This window comes from Lithobates pipiens, unplaced genomic scaffold (genome assembly GCF_037356315.1).
Source record: "Lithobates pipiens isolate NorthernLeopardFrog02 unplaced genomic scaffold, aLitPip1_a1.2 Scaffold_8, whole genome shotgun sequence".
NCBI lineage: Eukaryota > Metazoa > Chordata > Amphibia > Anura > Ranidae > Lithobates > Lithobates pipiens.
In genome coordinates this window covers 450,579,977-450,599,297 of record NW_027507903.1, presented here as the reverse complement: position 1 = coordinate 450,599,297, position 19,321 = coordinate 450,579,977, and the positions used below count along the sequence as shown (strand labels likewise).

General features: G+C 43.3%; 1 protein-coding gene across 1 annotated transcript in view; it reads right to left on the bottom strand.

Moving 5' to 3' along the window:
* Nucleotides 1-19,321, bottom strand: part of MRPL22 (mitochondrial ribosomal protein L22) — a 35,124-nt gene that overhangs the window by 8,688 nt on the left and 7,115 nt on the right. Inside the window, exons 2-5 of the mRNA XM_077468385.1 lie at nucleotides 13,369-13,402; nucleotides 12,264-12,396; nucleotides 9,454-9,519; nucleotides 208-285 (exon numbers count right to left, since the gene is read on the bottom strand). Of these exons, the coding sequence (XP_077324511.1) occupies nucleotides 208-285; nucleotides 9,454-9,519; nucleotides 12,264-12,396; nucleotides 13,369-13,402 (311 nt within the window). The remainder of the gene's footprint in view (nucleotides 1-207; nucleotides 286-9,453; nucleotides 9,520-12,263; nucleotides 12,397-13,368; nucleotides 13,403-19,321) is intronic.

The window sequence follows — 19,321 nt, the reverse complement described above, 5'->3', positions numbered from 1 at the left end:
AGGTCAGCCTCCATGGGAGTCTTAAAGACTTCTACTCTAGAGAGGCAATGGTGCACTAGTATAACTTTGTATTACTAACTATAACCTAATAATAACCCATTATTATAACAAGAGTGGTGATTCTGATTCTTCCATATAGCCTAATTAAGGCTGGTTCTCTTTAAACCAGCTGATGCAATTTCTCCCTGATGGCAATGAGCATATTACCTCTTTCATGACCTTTGCTCCTTTTTTGTCGTTGAATTCCAGCTGAGCAATAGCTTGGTCTATAGACATCCCTCGGATCTATAAGAGGAAGGAAAGTGTTAATCTTAAACCATCACGTGACCCATCTGTTATTATTCATGTGCTCAACAGGCCCTGCAGGGCTGTACAGCTCCCTCCATAAAATGACATTCTATGAGAATATGGAATCATTTACATATCTCCAACCACCATCTAGATGAATTAATAACTTGCTCCTTTTTCACTTTGATGACCAAGAAACTCATTTTACAGACGTCTGTTTGCGGTTCCAGTCAAAGTTCTGAATTTGGGGAATTAATCACGAGGAACCGGCAAAGATTTAATTTACAAAATGTTGCTTAACAGAATTAATCAAACAGCTCATGCTAATTTACAGGCAGAGCCTTGGTAGAAGAATGAGGCTTCCAAGCAGCTGCTGTCAGTGTTATGGCACCATAAACGGCCTGATACTTGCAAGGGATGCTAAATACTTGAGAATTGTGAAGGGGTTAACGAACCAGCAATAACAATCACCCGCGAGCAGCAGAAGAGTTCATTATCTCATGTAGATTTTCTAATGTGTATAAAAACAATGTTTTCTCATAAGAAAACTACCTTTTACTTTAAATTGCAGATGCTGCAATTTCCCAAAATTGACATAAAATTAAAAAAGTGTTGCTTACTTGCTCTGCGTTTTTGATGTGTTTCCATTGAAGTCTATGGAACCAAAAATGAAACTTGCTGTGGGAAAAAAGTTCCTGATGTCCTTGGATCTCTGCTGGCATTGTTGTACAGCTAAGAGTACGTACTTGCATATCTGGTGGGACTCTGACCTAACGAGACCATTTTGGTCCACGATTTTTCAGGTGAATAATGAGATTTACGATGAGTCCACCTCTCCATCCCCCACCATTGCATTACTGTCCATTTTACCTGGTTCTGTTAAGTCTTACATTTTTTCTAGAAGATTATTGGTTTGTCATTACAGATATACAGTATATGGTGCCTCATTTCTGTGATGTGGAATTATCTCTATTTTTCTATGCTTGCTTTTTTTCTTCCAAAATGTTAATAATAAACATATTCAAACTAAAAAAAAGTCCCCGACACGTTCCAAAAAATGCACCAATAGAAAACGCAAAAGGTGAATGTGACCCTTAGGAAACCATGTTAAATTGACGGAAAAGTGCGTTTCCGCAAAACTGAAAACGCACTGAAAAACACAAAGGTGTGAACTAGACCTAAGGCTCATGCAATTCTAAAGATTGCTAAGGTGGTTATATTGAAGGCAGACCTTGACCTTTAGAAACCAACAGAAAGGACATGGTGAAACAAACAGAAAAAATATGAATTTAGGAAAGGTTTACTAAAATATATGTGTATAATTCAGCTAAAGGAGATTTATTCTAAACTGGAGTTAGGCCTTAAAGCTATATAAAAAAAAAAATGTTGCAAACACATCATTCCAGCGATGTTGCGTCGGTGAGCTCCCTTGCCTGTGCCGACATCTTCTCCTTGGCTTCTTCTGGGTCTTCAGCCATATTGTTTGGATGGTGTGGGACAAGGTAGATACTGTACATTTGTACAGAAAGTGATTCATTCTGACACCAAGGCATGCCAAGAATGTATGCTGGAGCTGCAAATATGCAGCTTACTACACATTCTGTGAAAAGCCAGGTGGCTGTGACTAACTAAAGAATAAAGATTCTATTTTGTACCAGAAAAAGCTTCCCCCCCCCAACTTCAGTTTTATTTAAAACATGGAACATCAGTTACAATTTTTTTTAACTAGTTTTCCACAGGGAACCAGGTGGTGGCCTTGCAAATCTGGGATACAGATACTTCACGCTGAAAAGCCTAAGAAACTTCAACAGCCCTGGTGGAATGAGCTCTCATGGGGAAATAAGTTGTCTGATCCACCTGGTAACTGCAGATCAGGAAAACCTATGAGCAGAACAGAGGCCATAACTTCTAGGTAGACCCTGACAGTCCTAACCACATGCAAGCAGGGTAACTTTTTTTTGTCAGGTTTTGAGGCAGGACAAAGGGAAGGGAGAGGAATGTCACCATGGAGGTGAAGAGAGACCACCTTAGGTGAAAGGAAGGTTTTGGTCTTACGACAGCCTTGTTCTTGCACAAAACCAGAGCGGGCTCTTTAAAAGAAAGAGCTACCAACTCAAATGCATCTAACAGATATAATAGTGACAGGGAAAGCAACTTTACATGTGAGGTCCTCCAAAAGAAAGTTTCTAATTGGTTTAAAGTGGGAACTCTGAAGGACAGAGAGCACAAGGTTGAAATCCAGAACTGGAGGATTTGTATATCGGCAACAACCTGAAGAAAACTCTTGATTAGGGATTGCAAGGCAAGAGGCTTCTGTAAGAGAATGGATATAGCAGAAACCTGTCCTTTGAGGGTACACAGGACCAGACACTGGTCAAGACCAATAAAAGAAGTGCAATCAGTGCTACCTCAAGATCAGCGTTATTAAAGTGGTTGTAAACCCTTACAAACCACTTTGACCTACAGGCAAGCCTAGATTAAGGCTTACCTGTAGGTCCAAGAAATATCTCTTAAACCTACACGGTTTAGGATATATTTACAAAAAGACACGCACCAATGTTTATGGAGCATTCGCTGTAGACAGCGGCGCGCAGGCGCACTGAGCGCGCCACAGATCACAGCAATATGCAGCTCGCGTCGGCTCCCGTGCGCATGGGCGGGAGCGACTTCATCGCAGCTCCGGCGAATCACAGCGCCAGAGCAGCGAGACCCGGAAGTCACTCCGGGATACATGGCAGCGGTGAAAATAAAGGAGGAGGAGTAAAGTAAGTTATTCATAATGAGCTAGTATGCTATGCATACTAGCTCATTATGCCTTTGCCTTGCAGGTTGCATTTAAAAAATAAAATTTAAAAAAGTGCCTTTACTTCCTCTTTAAACAACATGACTATACAAAATTACTAAACGCGTATGTCGTCCTATGATTGGGCTTCTTGAGTAGAGACCTACTCAAGAAGCCCAATCACAGGGCGACGTGTTTAGGAGGAGGAGTCCAGCCATTTGACATCACACAGCCACCGCGTACTGAGCAGAGGGGCGAGCTAGCTGATGGTTTTTATATTTACGCATTTTTTTTCTTGTAAGTGTTTTTAACAAGGGGCATTTTTAATAAATATTTGTGACAGAGAGCACTGATAACAGCAAATTGGAGCACAGCGGTGGTTTACGTTCATAGAAATACTTTTTCTGGATGTGTACAACACTGATTATATGGACTTTATAAATATAGTATATTATTAGTAGCGTAGCACTCTCATGAATTCATACTGGTCAAGGCCAGACTGAAGAAAAGCCAAAATAAGAGTAAGAGCATTCCCTATGGTTCGGCCATCTGTCTTTGCAGCATGTAAGTAAGCCTTCTAACTGCAATGGTAAATCTTGCAGCAGCTGGATTTTCTTGCTCTGAGTAACATGGGAATAAGAATCAGAACTACCCCTATCCTTTAGGATGGGGGTGCTCAACCTGTGGCCCATGACCTGGAACCAGGGAAGCGCACGCCCATGCACTGGGATGGTGGGTCGGAAAGCCCAGATCGCAATCAACAGGTTGCCGACCCGCTGTCCCAGAGCATCGCAGTACCTGGACCTGACAGCGGAGGAAGCAGGTGGCTGCTGAGGGAGCAGGAGCTGCATAAGCCAATACTTCCTCTGAAGCTGGGAATCCTGTGCCAGCTGGAGTGATACCAAGTGCACTTCGCCAGGGAATTTTCTAGCAGCCCGAGGAGAAATCCCAGCAGAAGCTGGAAGAGGAAAAGGTCAGTATTAAAAGATCACCACTGGGCATATTAGTGCTTAAAAAAACGGTTATTAGGCTGCTTTCACACTGATCCACAGGTGCAGCGCAGCGCCTCTGTGACTTTCCTGTGGGTTAGTGGCACCCAGCCATAACTTTCTATTATATCCTGCAGGTTTGGTGCACTCTACACCCGCAAGATGTAATAGAAGTCAATGACAAAGCACAGCTAACACGCAGGAAAGCAGCAGGTGCACTGCGCTGCTGGGTAAGCCGCAACTCAATAGTGTGAAAGCAGCCTTAAAGTGGTTGTAAACCCTTATGTTCCGTACACAGAAAATGTTCGATGGGAGCTTTTTGTCGAAAATTCCGACCGTGTGTAGACTCCATCGGACATTTTTCATTGGAATTTCCGACACGAAATTTGAAATCTGGGTCTCAAATTTTCCAACAACAAAATCCATTGTTGGAAATTCCGATCGTGTGTACACAATTCTGACGCACAAAGTTCCAAGCATGCTCGGAATCAAGCAGAAGAGCCGCACTGGCTATTGAACTTCATTTTTCTCGGCTCATTGTATGTGTTGCAAGTCACCGTGTTCTTGACGTTCGCAATTTCCGACCAACTTTGTGTGACTATGTGTATGCAAGACAAGTTTGAGCCAACATCCGTCGGAAAAAAAATCCATGGATTTTGTTGTCGGAATGTCCGATCGTGTGTACGGGGCATTACACTCCACTTTTTACTACAGGTAAGCCTGTGGTAAAAAGTGGATTGTAATGCCCCAGCTAGTGTGCTGTTACCAAAGACTTCTACGCGCATGGGCCCGTGATACCTGGAAGTAACTCCGCCAGCTGGAGCTGTGTGCTGGGGAGGCTTCTATTTAAGGTGAGTATTTAATAATGAGCTAGTATGCTATGCATACTGGCTCATTATGCCTTTGTCTTGCAGGGTTTTTTTTTTTGTGGGTTTACAACCACTTTAAAAAAGGGGGCTCAGCACAGTAAGGGCTTCTTTACATTTATGGTTTGGGGGGTGGTAAAAAAAAAAACCATAGTGGCCCTTGCTCTTCAAAAGGTTGAGCACCTCCAATTTAGGGCTTTATCTCAGACATTCCGTTAAAGCCAGTGACTAAGTGGGATGGAATAGGGGCTCTGGGCTAGTATGTCTGGTCTGTTTGGAAGAGGTCCAAGCTCTGAGTTTTTCAAGGCCAATATGGTGCAATGAGAATCACCAGGACACTTTCCTCCTCTATCTTTGCTGAAGCCGAGGGAGGATCTTCATCCGAGGGAAGGTATAAACCAGTTTGAAGTGAGTCCAAGGTTACAGGATCTCTGGTCTTGGCTATGTACAGTGCATCCAGAAATATTCACAGCGTTTCACTTTTTTCACATTGTTATTTTGTGTTCCAAAATTGATTAAAATTAATTATTTTCCTCAAAATTCAACAATCAATACTCCATAATGACAACGTGAAAGAAGTTTGTATGGAATCTTTGCAAATTTATAAAAAACAAAAAACAAAACAAAAAACAAACACACATTCACAGCCTTTGCCATGACAATCAAAATTGAGCACAGGTGCATCCTGTTTCCACTGATCATCCTTGAGATGTATCCACAACTTGACTGGAGTCCACCTGTGGTAAATTGGGTTGATTGGACATGATTTGGAAAGGCACCCACCTGTCCATATAAGGTCCTACAGTTAACAGTGCATGTCAGAGAACAAACCAAACCATGAAGTCCAAGGAATTGTCTGTAGACCTCAGAGAAGGGATTGCAGGATCTGCAGCATTGAAGGTCTCAACGAGTACAGTGGCCTCCATCATCCATAAATGGAAGAAGTTGGGAACCACCAGGACTCTTCCTAGAGCGGGCCCCCCGACCAAACTGAGCGATAGGGAGGAGAAGGGCCTTAGTCAGGGAGATGACCAAAGAAGCCAATGGTCACTCCGACAGAGCTCAAGCAATTCTCTGTGGAGAGAGGAGAACCTTCTAGAACAGGGGTAGGCAATCTGGGTCCCATCATGCCTCTGAGAGTAATTGTAACTGCCAGCCTTGCAATACCTCATGGGAATTCCCAGATAGGCCAGATGGAAGCCACTCCTCAGTAAAAGGCACATGACAGCCTGCCTGGAGTTTGCCAAAAGGTACCTGAAGGACTCTCAGACCATGAGAAACAAACTTCTCTGGTCTGATGAAACAAGGATTGAACTCTTTGGCCTGAATGGCAAGCGTCATGCCTGGAGGAAACCAGGCACCGCTCATCAACTGACCACCCCTACAGTGAAGCATGGTGGTGGCAGCATCATGCTGTGGGGATGTTTTTCAGTGGCCAGACTTGAACCCAATTGAACATCTCTGGAAAAACCTGGAAATAGCTCTTCTCCAAAGCTCCCCATCCAACCTGATGGAGCTTGAGAGACCCTGCAAAGAATAATGCGAGAAAGTGACAAAAAATAGGTGTGCCAAGCTTGTAGCATCATATTCAAAAATACTTGAAGCTGTAATTGGTTCCAAAGGTGCTTCAACAAAGTATTGAGCAAAGGCTGTGAATACTTATGTGCATGTGATTTTTTTTTTACCTTTTTTATTTTTAATAAATTTGCAAAGATTTCAAACAAGCTTCTTTCACATTGTCATTACAGGGTATTGTTTGTATAATTTTGAAGAAAATAATTTATTCCATTTTGGAATATGGCTGTAACATAACAAAATGTGGAAAAAGTGAAGTGCTGTGACAACAAGCTGAACAAATACAGTGCATCCAGCTTGTTGTTGAACCTGGAGGCCATAATGTCCACTTCTCGTTGCTTCCACTTTATACAGAGATTTTTGAAAGATCCCAGGGTGCAGAGACCACTTCCCCGGGTCGAGGCGTTGGAGGTTTAGAAAGTCTGCTTTGCCAATTATCTTCTTAAAAGATGTGGACACCTAGAAAGTTGGAATGAAAATGTCCACCTAGTAGCAGACAAATTTCTCTTAGGAGAAGTTTGACTTTTGGTGCCTCCCTGATGGTTTATGTAGGACACTGCTGTGGCATTGTTTCGACTGCACCCTCGCTGAGCAACCCTGCAAAAGTGAGGTCCACTGTTGTAGAGCTAATGCGATGCTTCTCAGGTCCAGAATATTGATGGGGAGTTTTCAATCTTGGTACCATGTCCCCTGGATAGTTAGGGAGTTGTAAACTGCACCAGCCTATAGGGCTGGAAGGCATTCTCTCCACCTTTAGAGCATATAAAATGGAAGTGGAAGCAAGATTTTCACAATTCCAGAGCATAATTTGATACTCACAATGCCAGAGAGAGTTTTGTCTGGTTAGATAGAAGCACTAAATTAGTAAATTTGCTTGCTCCACATCGTGAGTATGATGGATCAAAGAGGTTTGTAGTGAAACTGTGGAAAGGGAACTGCCTCAGAGGCTAAGCCCAGAAGCGAACTGTGGTGTGCCATTTTGACACGAGGATCCTCACGTGGGACCTTAGGGAAGCAACTTTCCACTAAGGAAGGAAGATTCTGACTCTGGGTTTGTCCAAGATCAGGCCCAGGTAATCTAAACTGTGGGGCAGCTGGTGAGCATAACTTTGGTAAGTTGAATATACAGACAAAGGTTGGAGGGAACGGAATCATCCTCTGGATGTTGGCAGACATGGTTGTGCTGGAGGAGTCCTTCAGTAGAAGGTTGTCCAAGTATCCTTTGACATGAATGCCATGGGTTTGCAAAACAGCCAGAAGAAGGCAAGCACGTTTGTGAACACTTGGGGTGCAGAGGAGAACCTGAATGGCAGTGCTACAAATTGGAAGTATTGGTCTCTTGCAGCAAGACACAGAAAGTGTTGATGTGAGGTCAAGATGTGGATGTGTAGACAGGAACCTTGTATATCTACTGATGCTAGAAATTCCCCTAGCCTGAGAGAATCAATGACAGATCTTCTTTAATCCATCTTGAATTTTGGTACACAAAGATCTGTTGACAAGGCCTGTGCTTGCAATCACACTAGAAAAATTTACATTAAAATGTCCAGTTCACTTCTAGTCTATTCACACTGTTGTCAATCGAGTCCTGATAAAGGGGGGTGCTCTTGGACCACTAAAATACACTGGCTACATTTGGGATTGTTTCCTTTTATTGGAATAAAGTTGTAGCTGAATCTCTTAGCAGTGGTGTGGTGCTTCAACTTAAATTTTCGTTACATTACACTACACTACAAGCCATGGAGATCCGTTGGAATGTAGAAGCTGCCTGCCTGGGAACCAGATCACTAACATCAAAATGAATACAGCAATACCAGTCAGATAACCCTATGGGTTTGGCGCTATTTTTCCCACTTTTCTCAAATTTCAGTGGAAAGGTCACCCTCAGACAACCAAAGTGTATAACTAAGTCAACAGGGTAATAAGAAACTGTAACAGCTCAAATCAGATGTTGCCACAAAATGCAAGGTTCACTTATTATTTTGAACCCCCTCCCATATTAGGCACCAAAAATTGGCATCTGTTAAAAAAAAAAAATATTAACTTTCCTTCACACCCTTGCCTGCAGCACCTTGGCAAGGCTGATGTATCAGGCCTTCCAAAAAGATCCAGAGAAAGCCGAGATCTTAAAGTGGTTCTAAAGGGAAAATATTTTTTACCTTAATGCATGTCTTGCATTAAAGTAAACATTTTCCCAGTATTTGTATTGCCCCCTCACCCCCTACATTACTACCCAAGTCCTTACTCCATCCAGCACTGTACCTGTCTCCCGTGGCTCTCTCCCCTCACCCCTCTTTCACAGGACAGAGGCAACAGTGGGCACCAATTGTCTCCTGCTGCTGTCAATCAAACCCTGTAAGCAGAGAACAGGTTTGGGGCAGAGCCACGCTGCGTGTGTCTATAGGCACACACAACAGGGCTTGGGAGTATGCCAGCACATGTAACACTATAGGAAGCTGATTCCTATGGTGGCTGGCACACAGAAAAGAGGTGGAGTCCAGAGCACTAGCGGGGAACCAAGAAGAGGAGGATTGGGGCCACTCTGTGCAATACCACAGCACAGAGCATGCAAGTATATACAGTACCCGATTATTAATTTAATAATAATAATTACAACCCCTTTAAGTGTCACAAGAAGACACTCCTGCTTAGTACTAAAACATTTGCTTTTAGAATTTGAAATTCCCAGCTCGCCGGAAGGCTTGTCATTCTTACTTAGAAGCCATGGGTGGAGGCAAGGGTGTAATTGTATTATTTTTTTTCCCTTTCATTTTCTCCAAATGTAGCAGTGTTAAATGAGGTGCTTTCTCTCTGCATGGTGGTAAAAAAAAAAATTAAGGAGAACTTGCATTTTGATGCAAGGTCTACTTTAATAACTATACATACAAGGAATAAATTACAAAGATGCATGTAATACTTGGCTGCTAGGTGATGAGCAGGAAACAGAGCTTACCAGTTTGGCCAAATACCACATCTTATCTGGGCTGTATTTGATCTGCCTCCGACAGTGGAATACCTCCTTTAAGAAAAAAAAAAAAATGGTACAAACATTATACTGGTCTTTGCTGTAAAATCATCTGAATTTAAACCCTGTGAGCAAATTTGGTGCCGACATACTCAATCCAGTTTCATTTTTGAGTACCTAGATCTCTGTACCAATGTTCTCAACTCCACCCACCTGTTGGGACCTGCTCTCCCTGGGTAAATACTGTGTGCTCTGTGGTTATTTTTACATGTATCCAGTAGTGAAGTAGGGGTCGACTTGATTCACCACTGAACAAAGTGGGGATATGGAAAGTCGGCATACCATAAGCATCGGTTTTCACTTTATCAAAGCGGAATGTGGCAGCGCAGGCCACAAGAGGAGTGATTTACTCTCTTTTTTATTATTTAAATGACAGAATTACTTAAACTAAAGAAGGATTTATCATTTTAACCGCTTCCTGCCCGCCCTATAGCCGAATGACGGCCTTAGGGCGGGCGGCTTCCCGTGCCTGGCCGTCCCTGGACGGCCTGGTGTTTACTTCCGCAATGCGCGCCGCCGCGGGCGCGCATCGCGGAAGTTCTGTGTTTGCCGTGTCCCCCGGGGACAGGCAAACACAGATCGCTGTAAACGGCCAATCACAGCGGCCGTTTACAGCGTGATCGGCGTGTCCAATGGGAGATGATCTCATATGTAAACATATGAGATCATCTCTCAGCGCCGCTCTCCCTCCTCACACAGACAGCGTGTGAGAGGGGAGAGAAGAACGGCTGCAGCAGCCGTCAGTGTAAAAAAGAAAAAAAAAAAAAAAAAAGTAAAAAAAAAGTTTAATAAAAAGTGCCATCCTCCCCCAGAGCCATCCTCCCCCAGTGCCACCCCCCCCCAGTGCCATGCCCCCCCCCCCCAGTGCCATCCTGCCCCAGTGCCATCCTGCCCCAGTGCCATCCGCCCCAGTGCCATCCGCCCCAGTGCCATCCTGCCCCAGTGCCATCCGCCCCAGTGCCATCCTGCCCCAGTGCCATCCACCCCAGTGCCATCCACCCCACCCCAGTGCCACCTGCCCGCAGTGCTATCTGTCCCCAGTGCCACCTGTTGTCAGTGCCATTTGTCCCCAGTGCCATCTGTCATCAGTGCCACGTATAAGTGGCATCTGTCATCAGTGCCACGTGTTATTAGTGCCACATAGTGCCATCTGTCATCAGTGCCACGTATTAGTGCCATCTGTCATCAGTGCCACGTATCAGTGCCATTTGTCATCAGTGCCACCTGTCAGTGTCACGTGCCATCTGTTGTCAGTGTCACGTGTCATCAATGCCACTTATCAGTGCCATCTGTCATCAGTGTCACGTGTCATTGGTGCCACGTATTAGTGCCATCTGTCACCGGTGGCACGTATTAGTGCCACGTATTAGTGCCACATGTCATCAGTGCCACGTATTAGTGCCACGTGTCATCAGTGCCACATATTAGTGCCACGTGTCATCAGTGCCACGTATTAGTGCCACGTGTCATCAGTGCCACGTATTAGTGCCACGTGTCATCAGTGCCACATATTAGTGTCATCTGTCATCAGTGCCACGTGTCATCAGTGCCACGTATAAGTGTCATCATTGCCACGTATCAGTGCCATCTGTCATCAGTGTCACGTGTCATTGTCCTGGTATTTCAAAAGTGTAATAAGTAGTCAACAAGTTAGATGTGTAATTTATGCTCCTAGAACACGTGATGGCGCTCCCTGCATGTTGGGCCTCTCTATGTGGCCAGGCTGCGAAAAAGTCCCACACATGTGGTATTGTAATACTCAGGAGGAGTAGCAGAATTTTTTGGGGGGTGTCATTTGTGGTATACACATGCCACGTGAGAGAAATAACCTATTACAATGACAATTTTGTGGAGAAAAATAAAGAAAATGAAAAATCTTCATTTTGCAAAGAATTGTGGGAAAAAAATGACAACATCAAAAAGCTCACCATGCCTCTTACTAAATACCTTGGAATGTCTACTTTCCAAAAAGGGGTCATTTGGGGGGTATTTGTACTTTCCTGACTTGTTTGGGTCACAAGAAGCGAGATAGGCCACCAGTACATCAGATGTGATCAATTTTGTGCGATTCGCACCACAGCTTGTAGACTCTCTAACTTTCACAAAGACCAAATAATATCCACTAATTTGGGTTATTTTTACCAAAGATATGTAGCAGTATAAATTGTGGCCAAAATTTATGAAGAAAAATTAATAATTTGCATAATTCTGTCACAGAAACAAAGAAATATGCGTTTTTTTTCAAAATTTTCGGTCTTTTTTCATTTATAGCGCAAAAAATAAAAACCCCAGAGGTGATCAAATACCACCAAAAGAAAGCTCTATTTGTGGGAAAAAAAGGACACAAAATTCATTTGGGTACAGTGTTGCATGACTGAGTAATTGTCATTCAAAGTGTGAGAGCACCGAAAGCTGAAAATTGGTCTGGGCAGGAAGGGTGTTTAAGTGCCCAGTAAGCAAGTGGTTAAAGAGCAAGCAAGTCCTGCTTTGTTTTTATTTAACCTGAAAGAAAGACACCTTTTTCATCCAGGAAGATGATTTTGCTTTGCTATGAAGCCTTGACAAGAGTGGTAATTGCAGGCAGCTTGTGGTGCCTTCTGTCAGTATTAGTAAGGATGGAGAAAGGGTTACCTTTAAAATATCTTTTTTACATTGAAAAGAGTATAACTAATCTTTAACAGATAACTTATAAATTATAACACATTAGAAAGTCTTATATGGTCATGTTCTGGACTCACTGCTGGCCTTCGAGGCTCATCAGAAAGTTGAGGTGGATACACAACTCTGTTTTTCATCTCCCAACCAGGTCTCTCCAGAGCAGCAGTGGTGTGGATACAGCTCTGAGAAAGCAGGCTGCCAGCAGCGGACACTCTGAAGGACAAAACATTGCCATTAGATTAATATATACGTATATGACAAGTTTGTAAATGCGTACTCTATTAACTTTTAACCTTAAGGCTCCATTCTCACTTGTATGACTTGTCCAACTTTTACGCAATTTTGGATGGGTGCGACTTGGATACGACTTTGGCTTTGACCGGTGATAATGCACAACTGTTGCACTGTATAATATTCGAGCATGACTTTGATGCAACTTTTGACAGTTAACAAGTCTATGGCCCTAAAGTTGCAAGAAAGCTGGATAAAAGTAGTACAAAAACTACTTTTAAGTCGCTGCAATACAGTATGAATGGTTATCATTGTAAAACATGGGGAACAACTTGCAGTCGCACAAGTGTAAATGGAGCCCAAGGCAACTCTTTTGGTAAATAAAACAAAAATATAAATGCTCACCTCTCCTGTTGCCTGCATTGTTGAATGCTACAATAATGTAGGAAATTTGCCAAATGCAGTCAGAAATCAATACTTCTAGGAATGCTGATTTTCCAATTCGCTTCTGCTCCCCTCACTGGTCACAATGGTGACATAGGAGCCGGCGCATAGAGACAATTCAGTAGGGTGCCAAACATAAATTTTGATTGGTCTTATCCTAGTTACAGAACATGTGCAAAAGAAGCAGGTGAAATATCTTCATTTTCTGCAAATAGGGCAAGACCAATCAAATTGAATGTTATTGAAAAAATGAATGTCCTGCTGTATTATTGTTTCTATGCACCTTTTCCCCTACTCCCAGCCCCCTCTCGGATGAGATATACATGATACGACTAAGAATGCAGCTTGTTCTATTATATATAATCCTAATGTACTGGATATACGAGCTGTTCTTACCGCAGTGCCTGTCAATATTTACTCAATATATTCTATTGGGCTTGACCCGTATTCTGTGCACAACCTCAAAAAAAGATTTTTACTGACAAAAAAAAATGAAGATGCTTTACTCACCCTCGGTGGATCCGGAATAATGACCCCCATAATGCTGTGGGAAAAAAAAAAAAAAAAAAACTTAATTTTTTCATTGCTCCTTGAGTAGGCCAGCAAATCCAAAGCCCTTTTTTTTTTTTTTAACTTCAGGTGCGCTTCAACCCTTTCGCTGCCAGAGCCGTTTTTGCGTTTTTTGATATGTAACATATGCATCGCAATCAACGTTTTCACATGTAGGTGCCCTCGTAGGTGCCCTCAAAAAACATTTTTTTTTGTTGGGGGGGGGGGGGGCTGGATTTTATGTGCCTGGGTGTAAAATAATATTTTTTTACATAATTGGTTTTCATTAGATAGGGGATATTTTGTCCCCTATGTGATGATTTTTAGGTGACAGGTTCTCTTTAATGAGACATGCAGGGTTTAAAAGACCGGGAGACTGTGTGAGCAATTGGGTGGCAGCGCTACCAACCGAATGCTTTCACCTGACAGGCAGAAATCCACAGGTATTGTGTGCGATACCCCCTGCTGTCAGATCTGTATGACATACAGACCTGGCAGCGAAAGGGTTAAAGCGATAGTAAGCACACACGGATTCATTTTCATTATCCCTGCTCTTTATGTATGTGAATGATGGCACTCAACTTATTTGAATAAAAAGAGTTACCTTTTTCCTAATCGATATACAGCTGTCACATGACCCACCTCTTTCACAGACTGTGTGCAAATGTAAGCAGGGGGAGGTGCTTCTAGTCCTCTGCTGCTAGTCACGTGTTCAAAAATAAATAAATAAAACCCTTTGGAATACAGGTTAAAAATAATTAATAGCAATAAACTGTTTTTAATTGCCGAACAAATATGTATTTGAAATTACATCTTTATTCGTTTATGGCAATAACATGGTGTGGGTGGATTTCTGCCAGTCACAGGCTGCATCACACCCCTCCAGCCTGTGTCTTAGAATAACAGGGTGGCAAAGCCTCCACCAATCTACATGTAATACCCTGCCCCCAATGTGTTTAGCTAGTTAGCAGGCATACAGGAGGGGGGGGGGGGGAGTGGGCTGTTGTTTACCATTATGTATATGCCCACATGTGTGACTCTATAGTCAGATGGGCTAAGGACGAAATGCTCAGCATAGAAACTTACTGAAAACTGAGCATGTGCAGAGCTACCAACACTGCAAAATCCCTAGCTGAATTGGGGACATGGACAGAAGTGGGAGCTAGACAATAGAAGGATCAACCAGTTGTTTTTTTTGCAGAACACAGAAAATGAATCTCATAGTGACTGGGCAAGTATGAACAGCATGGAATACACCATTAATTGATATTATTTTAAGATGTGGGTTTAGTGACACTTTAAAGGACTGGTGGAGGGGGGATTATGGTGTGGTGTTTTTTCAGAGGTTGGGATTGGTCCCTTAGTTCCAGCGAAGATAAATCTTTAGGTGTCAGCATACCAAGACATTTTGGACAGTTTTGTGCTCCCAACTTTGTGGAAACAGTTTGGGGATGGCCCCTTCCTGTTCCAACATGACTGTGCACAAAACAAGATCCATAAAGACATGGATAAGCGAGTATGGGGTGTAGGAACTTGACTGGCCTGCACAGAGTCTTGACCTCAACCTGATAGAACACCTTTGGGATTAATTAAATATCGTAGACTGCGAGCCAGGCCTTTTTGTCTAACATCAGTGCCTGACCTCACAAATGCGCTTCTGGAAGAATGGTCAAACATTCCCATAAACAGACTCCTTAACCATGGGGACAGCATTCCCATGAGAGTTGAAGCTGTTATAGCTGCAAAAGGTGGACCAACTTAATATTGAACCCTACGGAATAATACTGGGATGCCTTTAAAGATCACATGCTTGTAAAGGCAGGTGTCCCAATACTTTTGACAACTTTTGTAGCGACAATCCGGGCTGTGTGCGTCCTAATTATCAGGAACAGCGTTCTCTGTGTTGTCCCAGTAAGCCCATCTCCCACACAGTTAGAACCCACCCAGGGAACACAGTTAACCCCTTGATCGCCCCTTAGTGGTAACCCGTCCCTGCCAGTGTCATTTATACATTGATCAGTGAATTTTTTTTTTTTTTTTTTTTTTAGCACTGACCACTGTAATATGTCACTGGTCCCTAAAAAGTGTAACTTGGGGTCAGATTTGTCCGCCGTAGTCACACATACAAAAATAAAAATGTATATATAAAAAAAAAATAAAAAAAAAAAGTCCATAAATCTTTCCCCTATTTTGTAGACGCTATAACTTTTGTGCAAACCAATCAATATATGCTTATTGTGATTTTGTTTACCAAAACTATGTAGAAGAATACAAATCGGCCTAAACTGATCAATAAATTAGTTTTTTTATATATATTTTTTGGATATGTATTATAGCAAAAAGGAAACAAATAGGATTTTTGTACTCACCATAAAATCCTTTTCTCTGAAGTTCATCGACAGACACAGCAGCTGATCTTGACCTTAGGGTTATATCGCCCCTTTTTGAGAGGACTAGGCAGAAAGTGGGGGCGGTCCTACTGGCTATAACCCCTCACACTGCATCCAGCAGCTCAGTTCGTCAAAAGCAGTACAAAACATAAATAGGAGGGGTGGGTGCTGCGTCCGCCAATGAATTTCATAGAAAAGGATTTTACGGCTAGTACAAAAATCCTATTTTCTCCATTGTTTATTGACGGACACAGCAGCTCATCTTGACCTTAGGGACGTCCCCAAGCAGGGTCAAAGAAACGAGGGGTGGGAACAGCAAACAACAATAACTCCACCCATAACAACCTGAGCTCCTCAACGGAGGAGTTGCAACCTTAACCACTTTCAGACCGGACCATTTTGCTGGTAAATGACCAGAGGTCTTTTTACACTTTGGCACTGCGCTGCTTTAACTGGTAATTGCGCGGTCATGCAATGTTGTACCCAAACAAAATTTGCGTCCTTTTCTTCCCACAAATAGAGCTTTCTTTTGATGGTATTTGATTGCCTCTGCGATTTTTATTTTTTGCGATATAAACGTAAAAAGACCGCAAATTTTGAAAAAAAATGATATTTTCTACTTTTTGTTATTAGAAAAATCCAATAAACTCAATTTTAGTCATACATTTAGGCCAAAATGTATTCAGCCACATGTCTTTGGTAAAAAAAAAGTCAATAATTGTATATTTATTGGTTTGCGCAAAAGTTGTCACATCTACAAACTAAGGTACGTTTTCTGGAATTTACGCAGCTTTTAGTTTACGACTGCCTATCTCATTTCTTGAGGTGCTAAAATGGCAGGGCAGTACAAAACCCCCCCAAATGACCCCATTTTGGAAAGTAGACCCCCTAAGGAAATTGATAAGAGGCATGTTGAGCCCATTGAATATTTTATTTTTTTGCCTCAAGCGATTGAATAATGACAAAAAAAAAATTTTTTTTTTTTTTTTTTACACAAAGTTGTCACTAAATGATATATTGCTCACACATGCTATGGGCGTATGTGAAATGACACCCCAAAATAAATTCTGCTGCTTCTCCTGAGTATGGGGATACCACATATGTGGGACTTTTTGGGAGCCTAGCCGCGTACGGGGCCCCGAAAACCAAGCACCGCCTTCAGGCTTTCTAAGGGCGTACATTTTTGAGTTCACTTCTCACTACCTATTACAGTTTTGAAGGCCATAAAATGCCAAGATGGCACAAAACCCCCACAAATGACCCCATTTTAGAAAGTAGACACCCCAAGCTATTTGCTGAGAGGCATGTTGAGTTCATGGAATATTTTATATTTTGCCACAAGTTGCGGGAAAATTACAAACTTTTTTTTTTTTTTTTTTTTTTTAACAAAGTTGTCACTAAATGATATATTGCTCATGCATGCCATGGGCATATGTGAAATGACACCCCAAAATAAATTCTGCTGCTTCTCCTGAGTACGGGGATACCACATATGTGGGACTTTTTGGGAGCCTAGCCGCGTACGGGGCCCCGAAAACCAAGCACCGCCTTCAGGCTTTCTAAGGGCGTACATTTTTGAGTTCACTTCTCACTACCTATTACAGTTTTGAAGGCCATAAAATGCCAAGATGGCACAAAACCCCCACAAATGACCCCATTTTAGAAAGTAGACACCCCAAGCTATTTGCTGAGAGGCATGTTGAGTCCATGGAATATTTTATATTTTGCCACAAGTTGCGGGAAAATTACAAACTTTTTTTTTTTTTTTTTTTTTTCACAAAGTTGTCACTAAATGATATATTGCTCACGCATGCCATGGGCATATGTGAAATGACACCCCAAAATAAATTCTGCTGCTTCTCCTGAGTATGGGGATACCACATATGTGGGACTTTTTGGGAGCCTAGCCGCGTACGGGGCCCCGAAAACCAAGCACCGCCTTCAGGCTTTCTAAGGGCGTTACAGTTTTGAAGGCCATAAAATGCCAAGATGGCACAAACCCCCCCCAAATGACCCCATTTTGGAAAGTAGACACCCCTAAATTTAGGGGTACACTAGTGAGACTAGGTAATAAATGGCGGGTGCCCTGAAACTATAAAAAAATAACTAACCAACCAGCGTCACCTGTAACAGTTATATGGTGATCACTGGTGAAAGGGTTAACTAGGGGGCAATTAGGGGGCTTTATGCGGTAGTATATGGGGGTCCCTGGCGCTATAAAAAGCTGCAGCGAACCTAAATACCTACCTGCCTAACTAGCGTCACCTGTGACACTAATACAGCGATCAGAAAAACGATCGCTTATTAGGCTGGGTTCACACTGGAGCGATGCGGGAACGCCACGAATGCACGGCGGGTTCCCGCATCGCATGCCTCCCGGCGGCAGTTCACACTGCCCTATGCGAACTGCTGGGAGTGTCAGTGAAATGTTACTGACACCCCCAGATCAGTTCGCATATCGCAGTGCGATCTGCAAACTCGGATCGCATGGTGTGAACACCCATGCGATCCGATTCTGCTGCGGGCCAAAAAAAGGGTCCCGTGCGAATTTGCGGCGGGTGCGGCGAATGGCTGAACTCGAATCGCACAGAGATCGGATGTGATTTGCACTGCAGTGCGGTGCGAATCACATCCGTTCTCATAAACCGCTGCAATGTGAACCCAGCCTTAGTGACACTGGCGACGGGGGGTGATCACGGGGTTAAACCTTTATTGGAGGGGTTAGGGGGGTACCTTAGAACTAAAGGGGGCTAACCCTAACTGCCCTAACAGTTATTAGTCACAAATGACACCCGCCGGGTGATCAGGGGGTTAAACCTTTATTAGGTAATAAATGGCGGGTGCCCTGAAACTATAAAAAAATAACTAACCAACCAGCGTCACCTGTAACAGTTATATGGTGATCACTGGTGAAAGGGTTAACTAGGGGGCAATCAGGGGGCTTTATGCGGTAGTATATGGGGGTCCCTGGCGCTATAAAAAGCTGCGGCGAACCTAAATACCTACCTGCCTAACTAGCGTCACCTGTGACACTAATACGGCGATCAGAAAAATGATCGCTTATTAGGCTGGGTTCACACTGGAGCGATGCGGAAACGCCGCGAATCCGCGGCGGGTTCCCCCATCGCATGCCTCCCGGCGGCAGTTCACACTGCCCTATGCGAACTGCTGGGAGTGTCAGTGAAATGTTACTGACACCCCCAGATCAGTTCGCATATCGCAGTGCGATCTGCAAACTCGGATCGCATGGTGTGAACACCCATGCGATCCGATTCTGCTGCGGGCCAAAAAAAGGGTCCCGTGCGAATTTGCGGCGGGTGCGGCGAATGGCTGAACTCGAATCGCACAGAGACCGGATGTGATTTGCACTGCAGTGCGGTGCGAATCACATTCGTTCTCATAAACCGCTGCAATGTGAACCCAGCCTTAGTGACACTGGCGACGGGGGGTGATCACGGGGTTAAACCTTTATTGGGGGGGTTAGGGGGGTACATTAGAACTAAAGGGGGCTAACTCTAACTGCC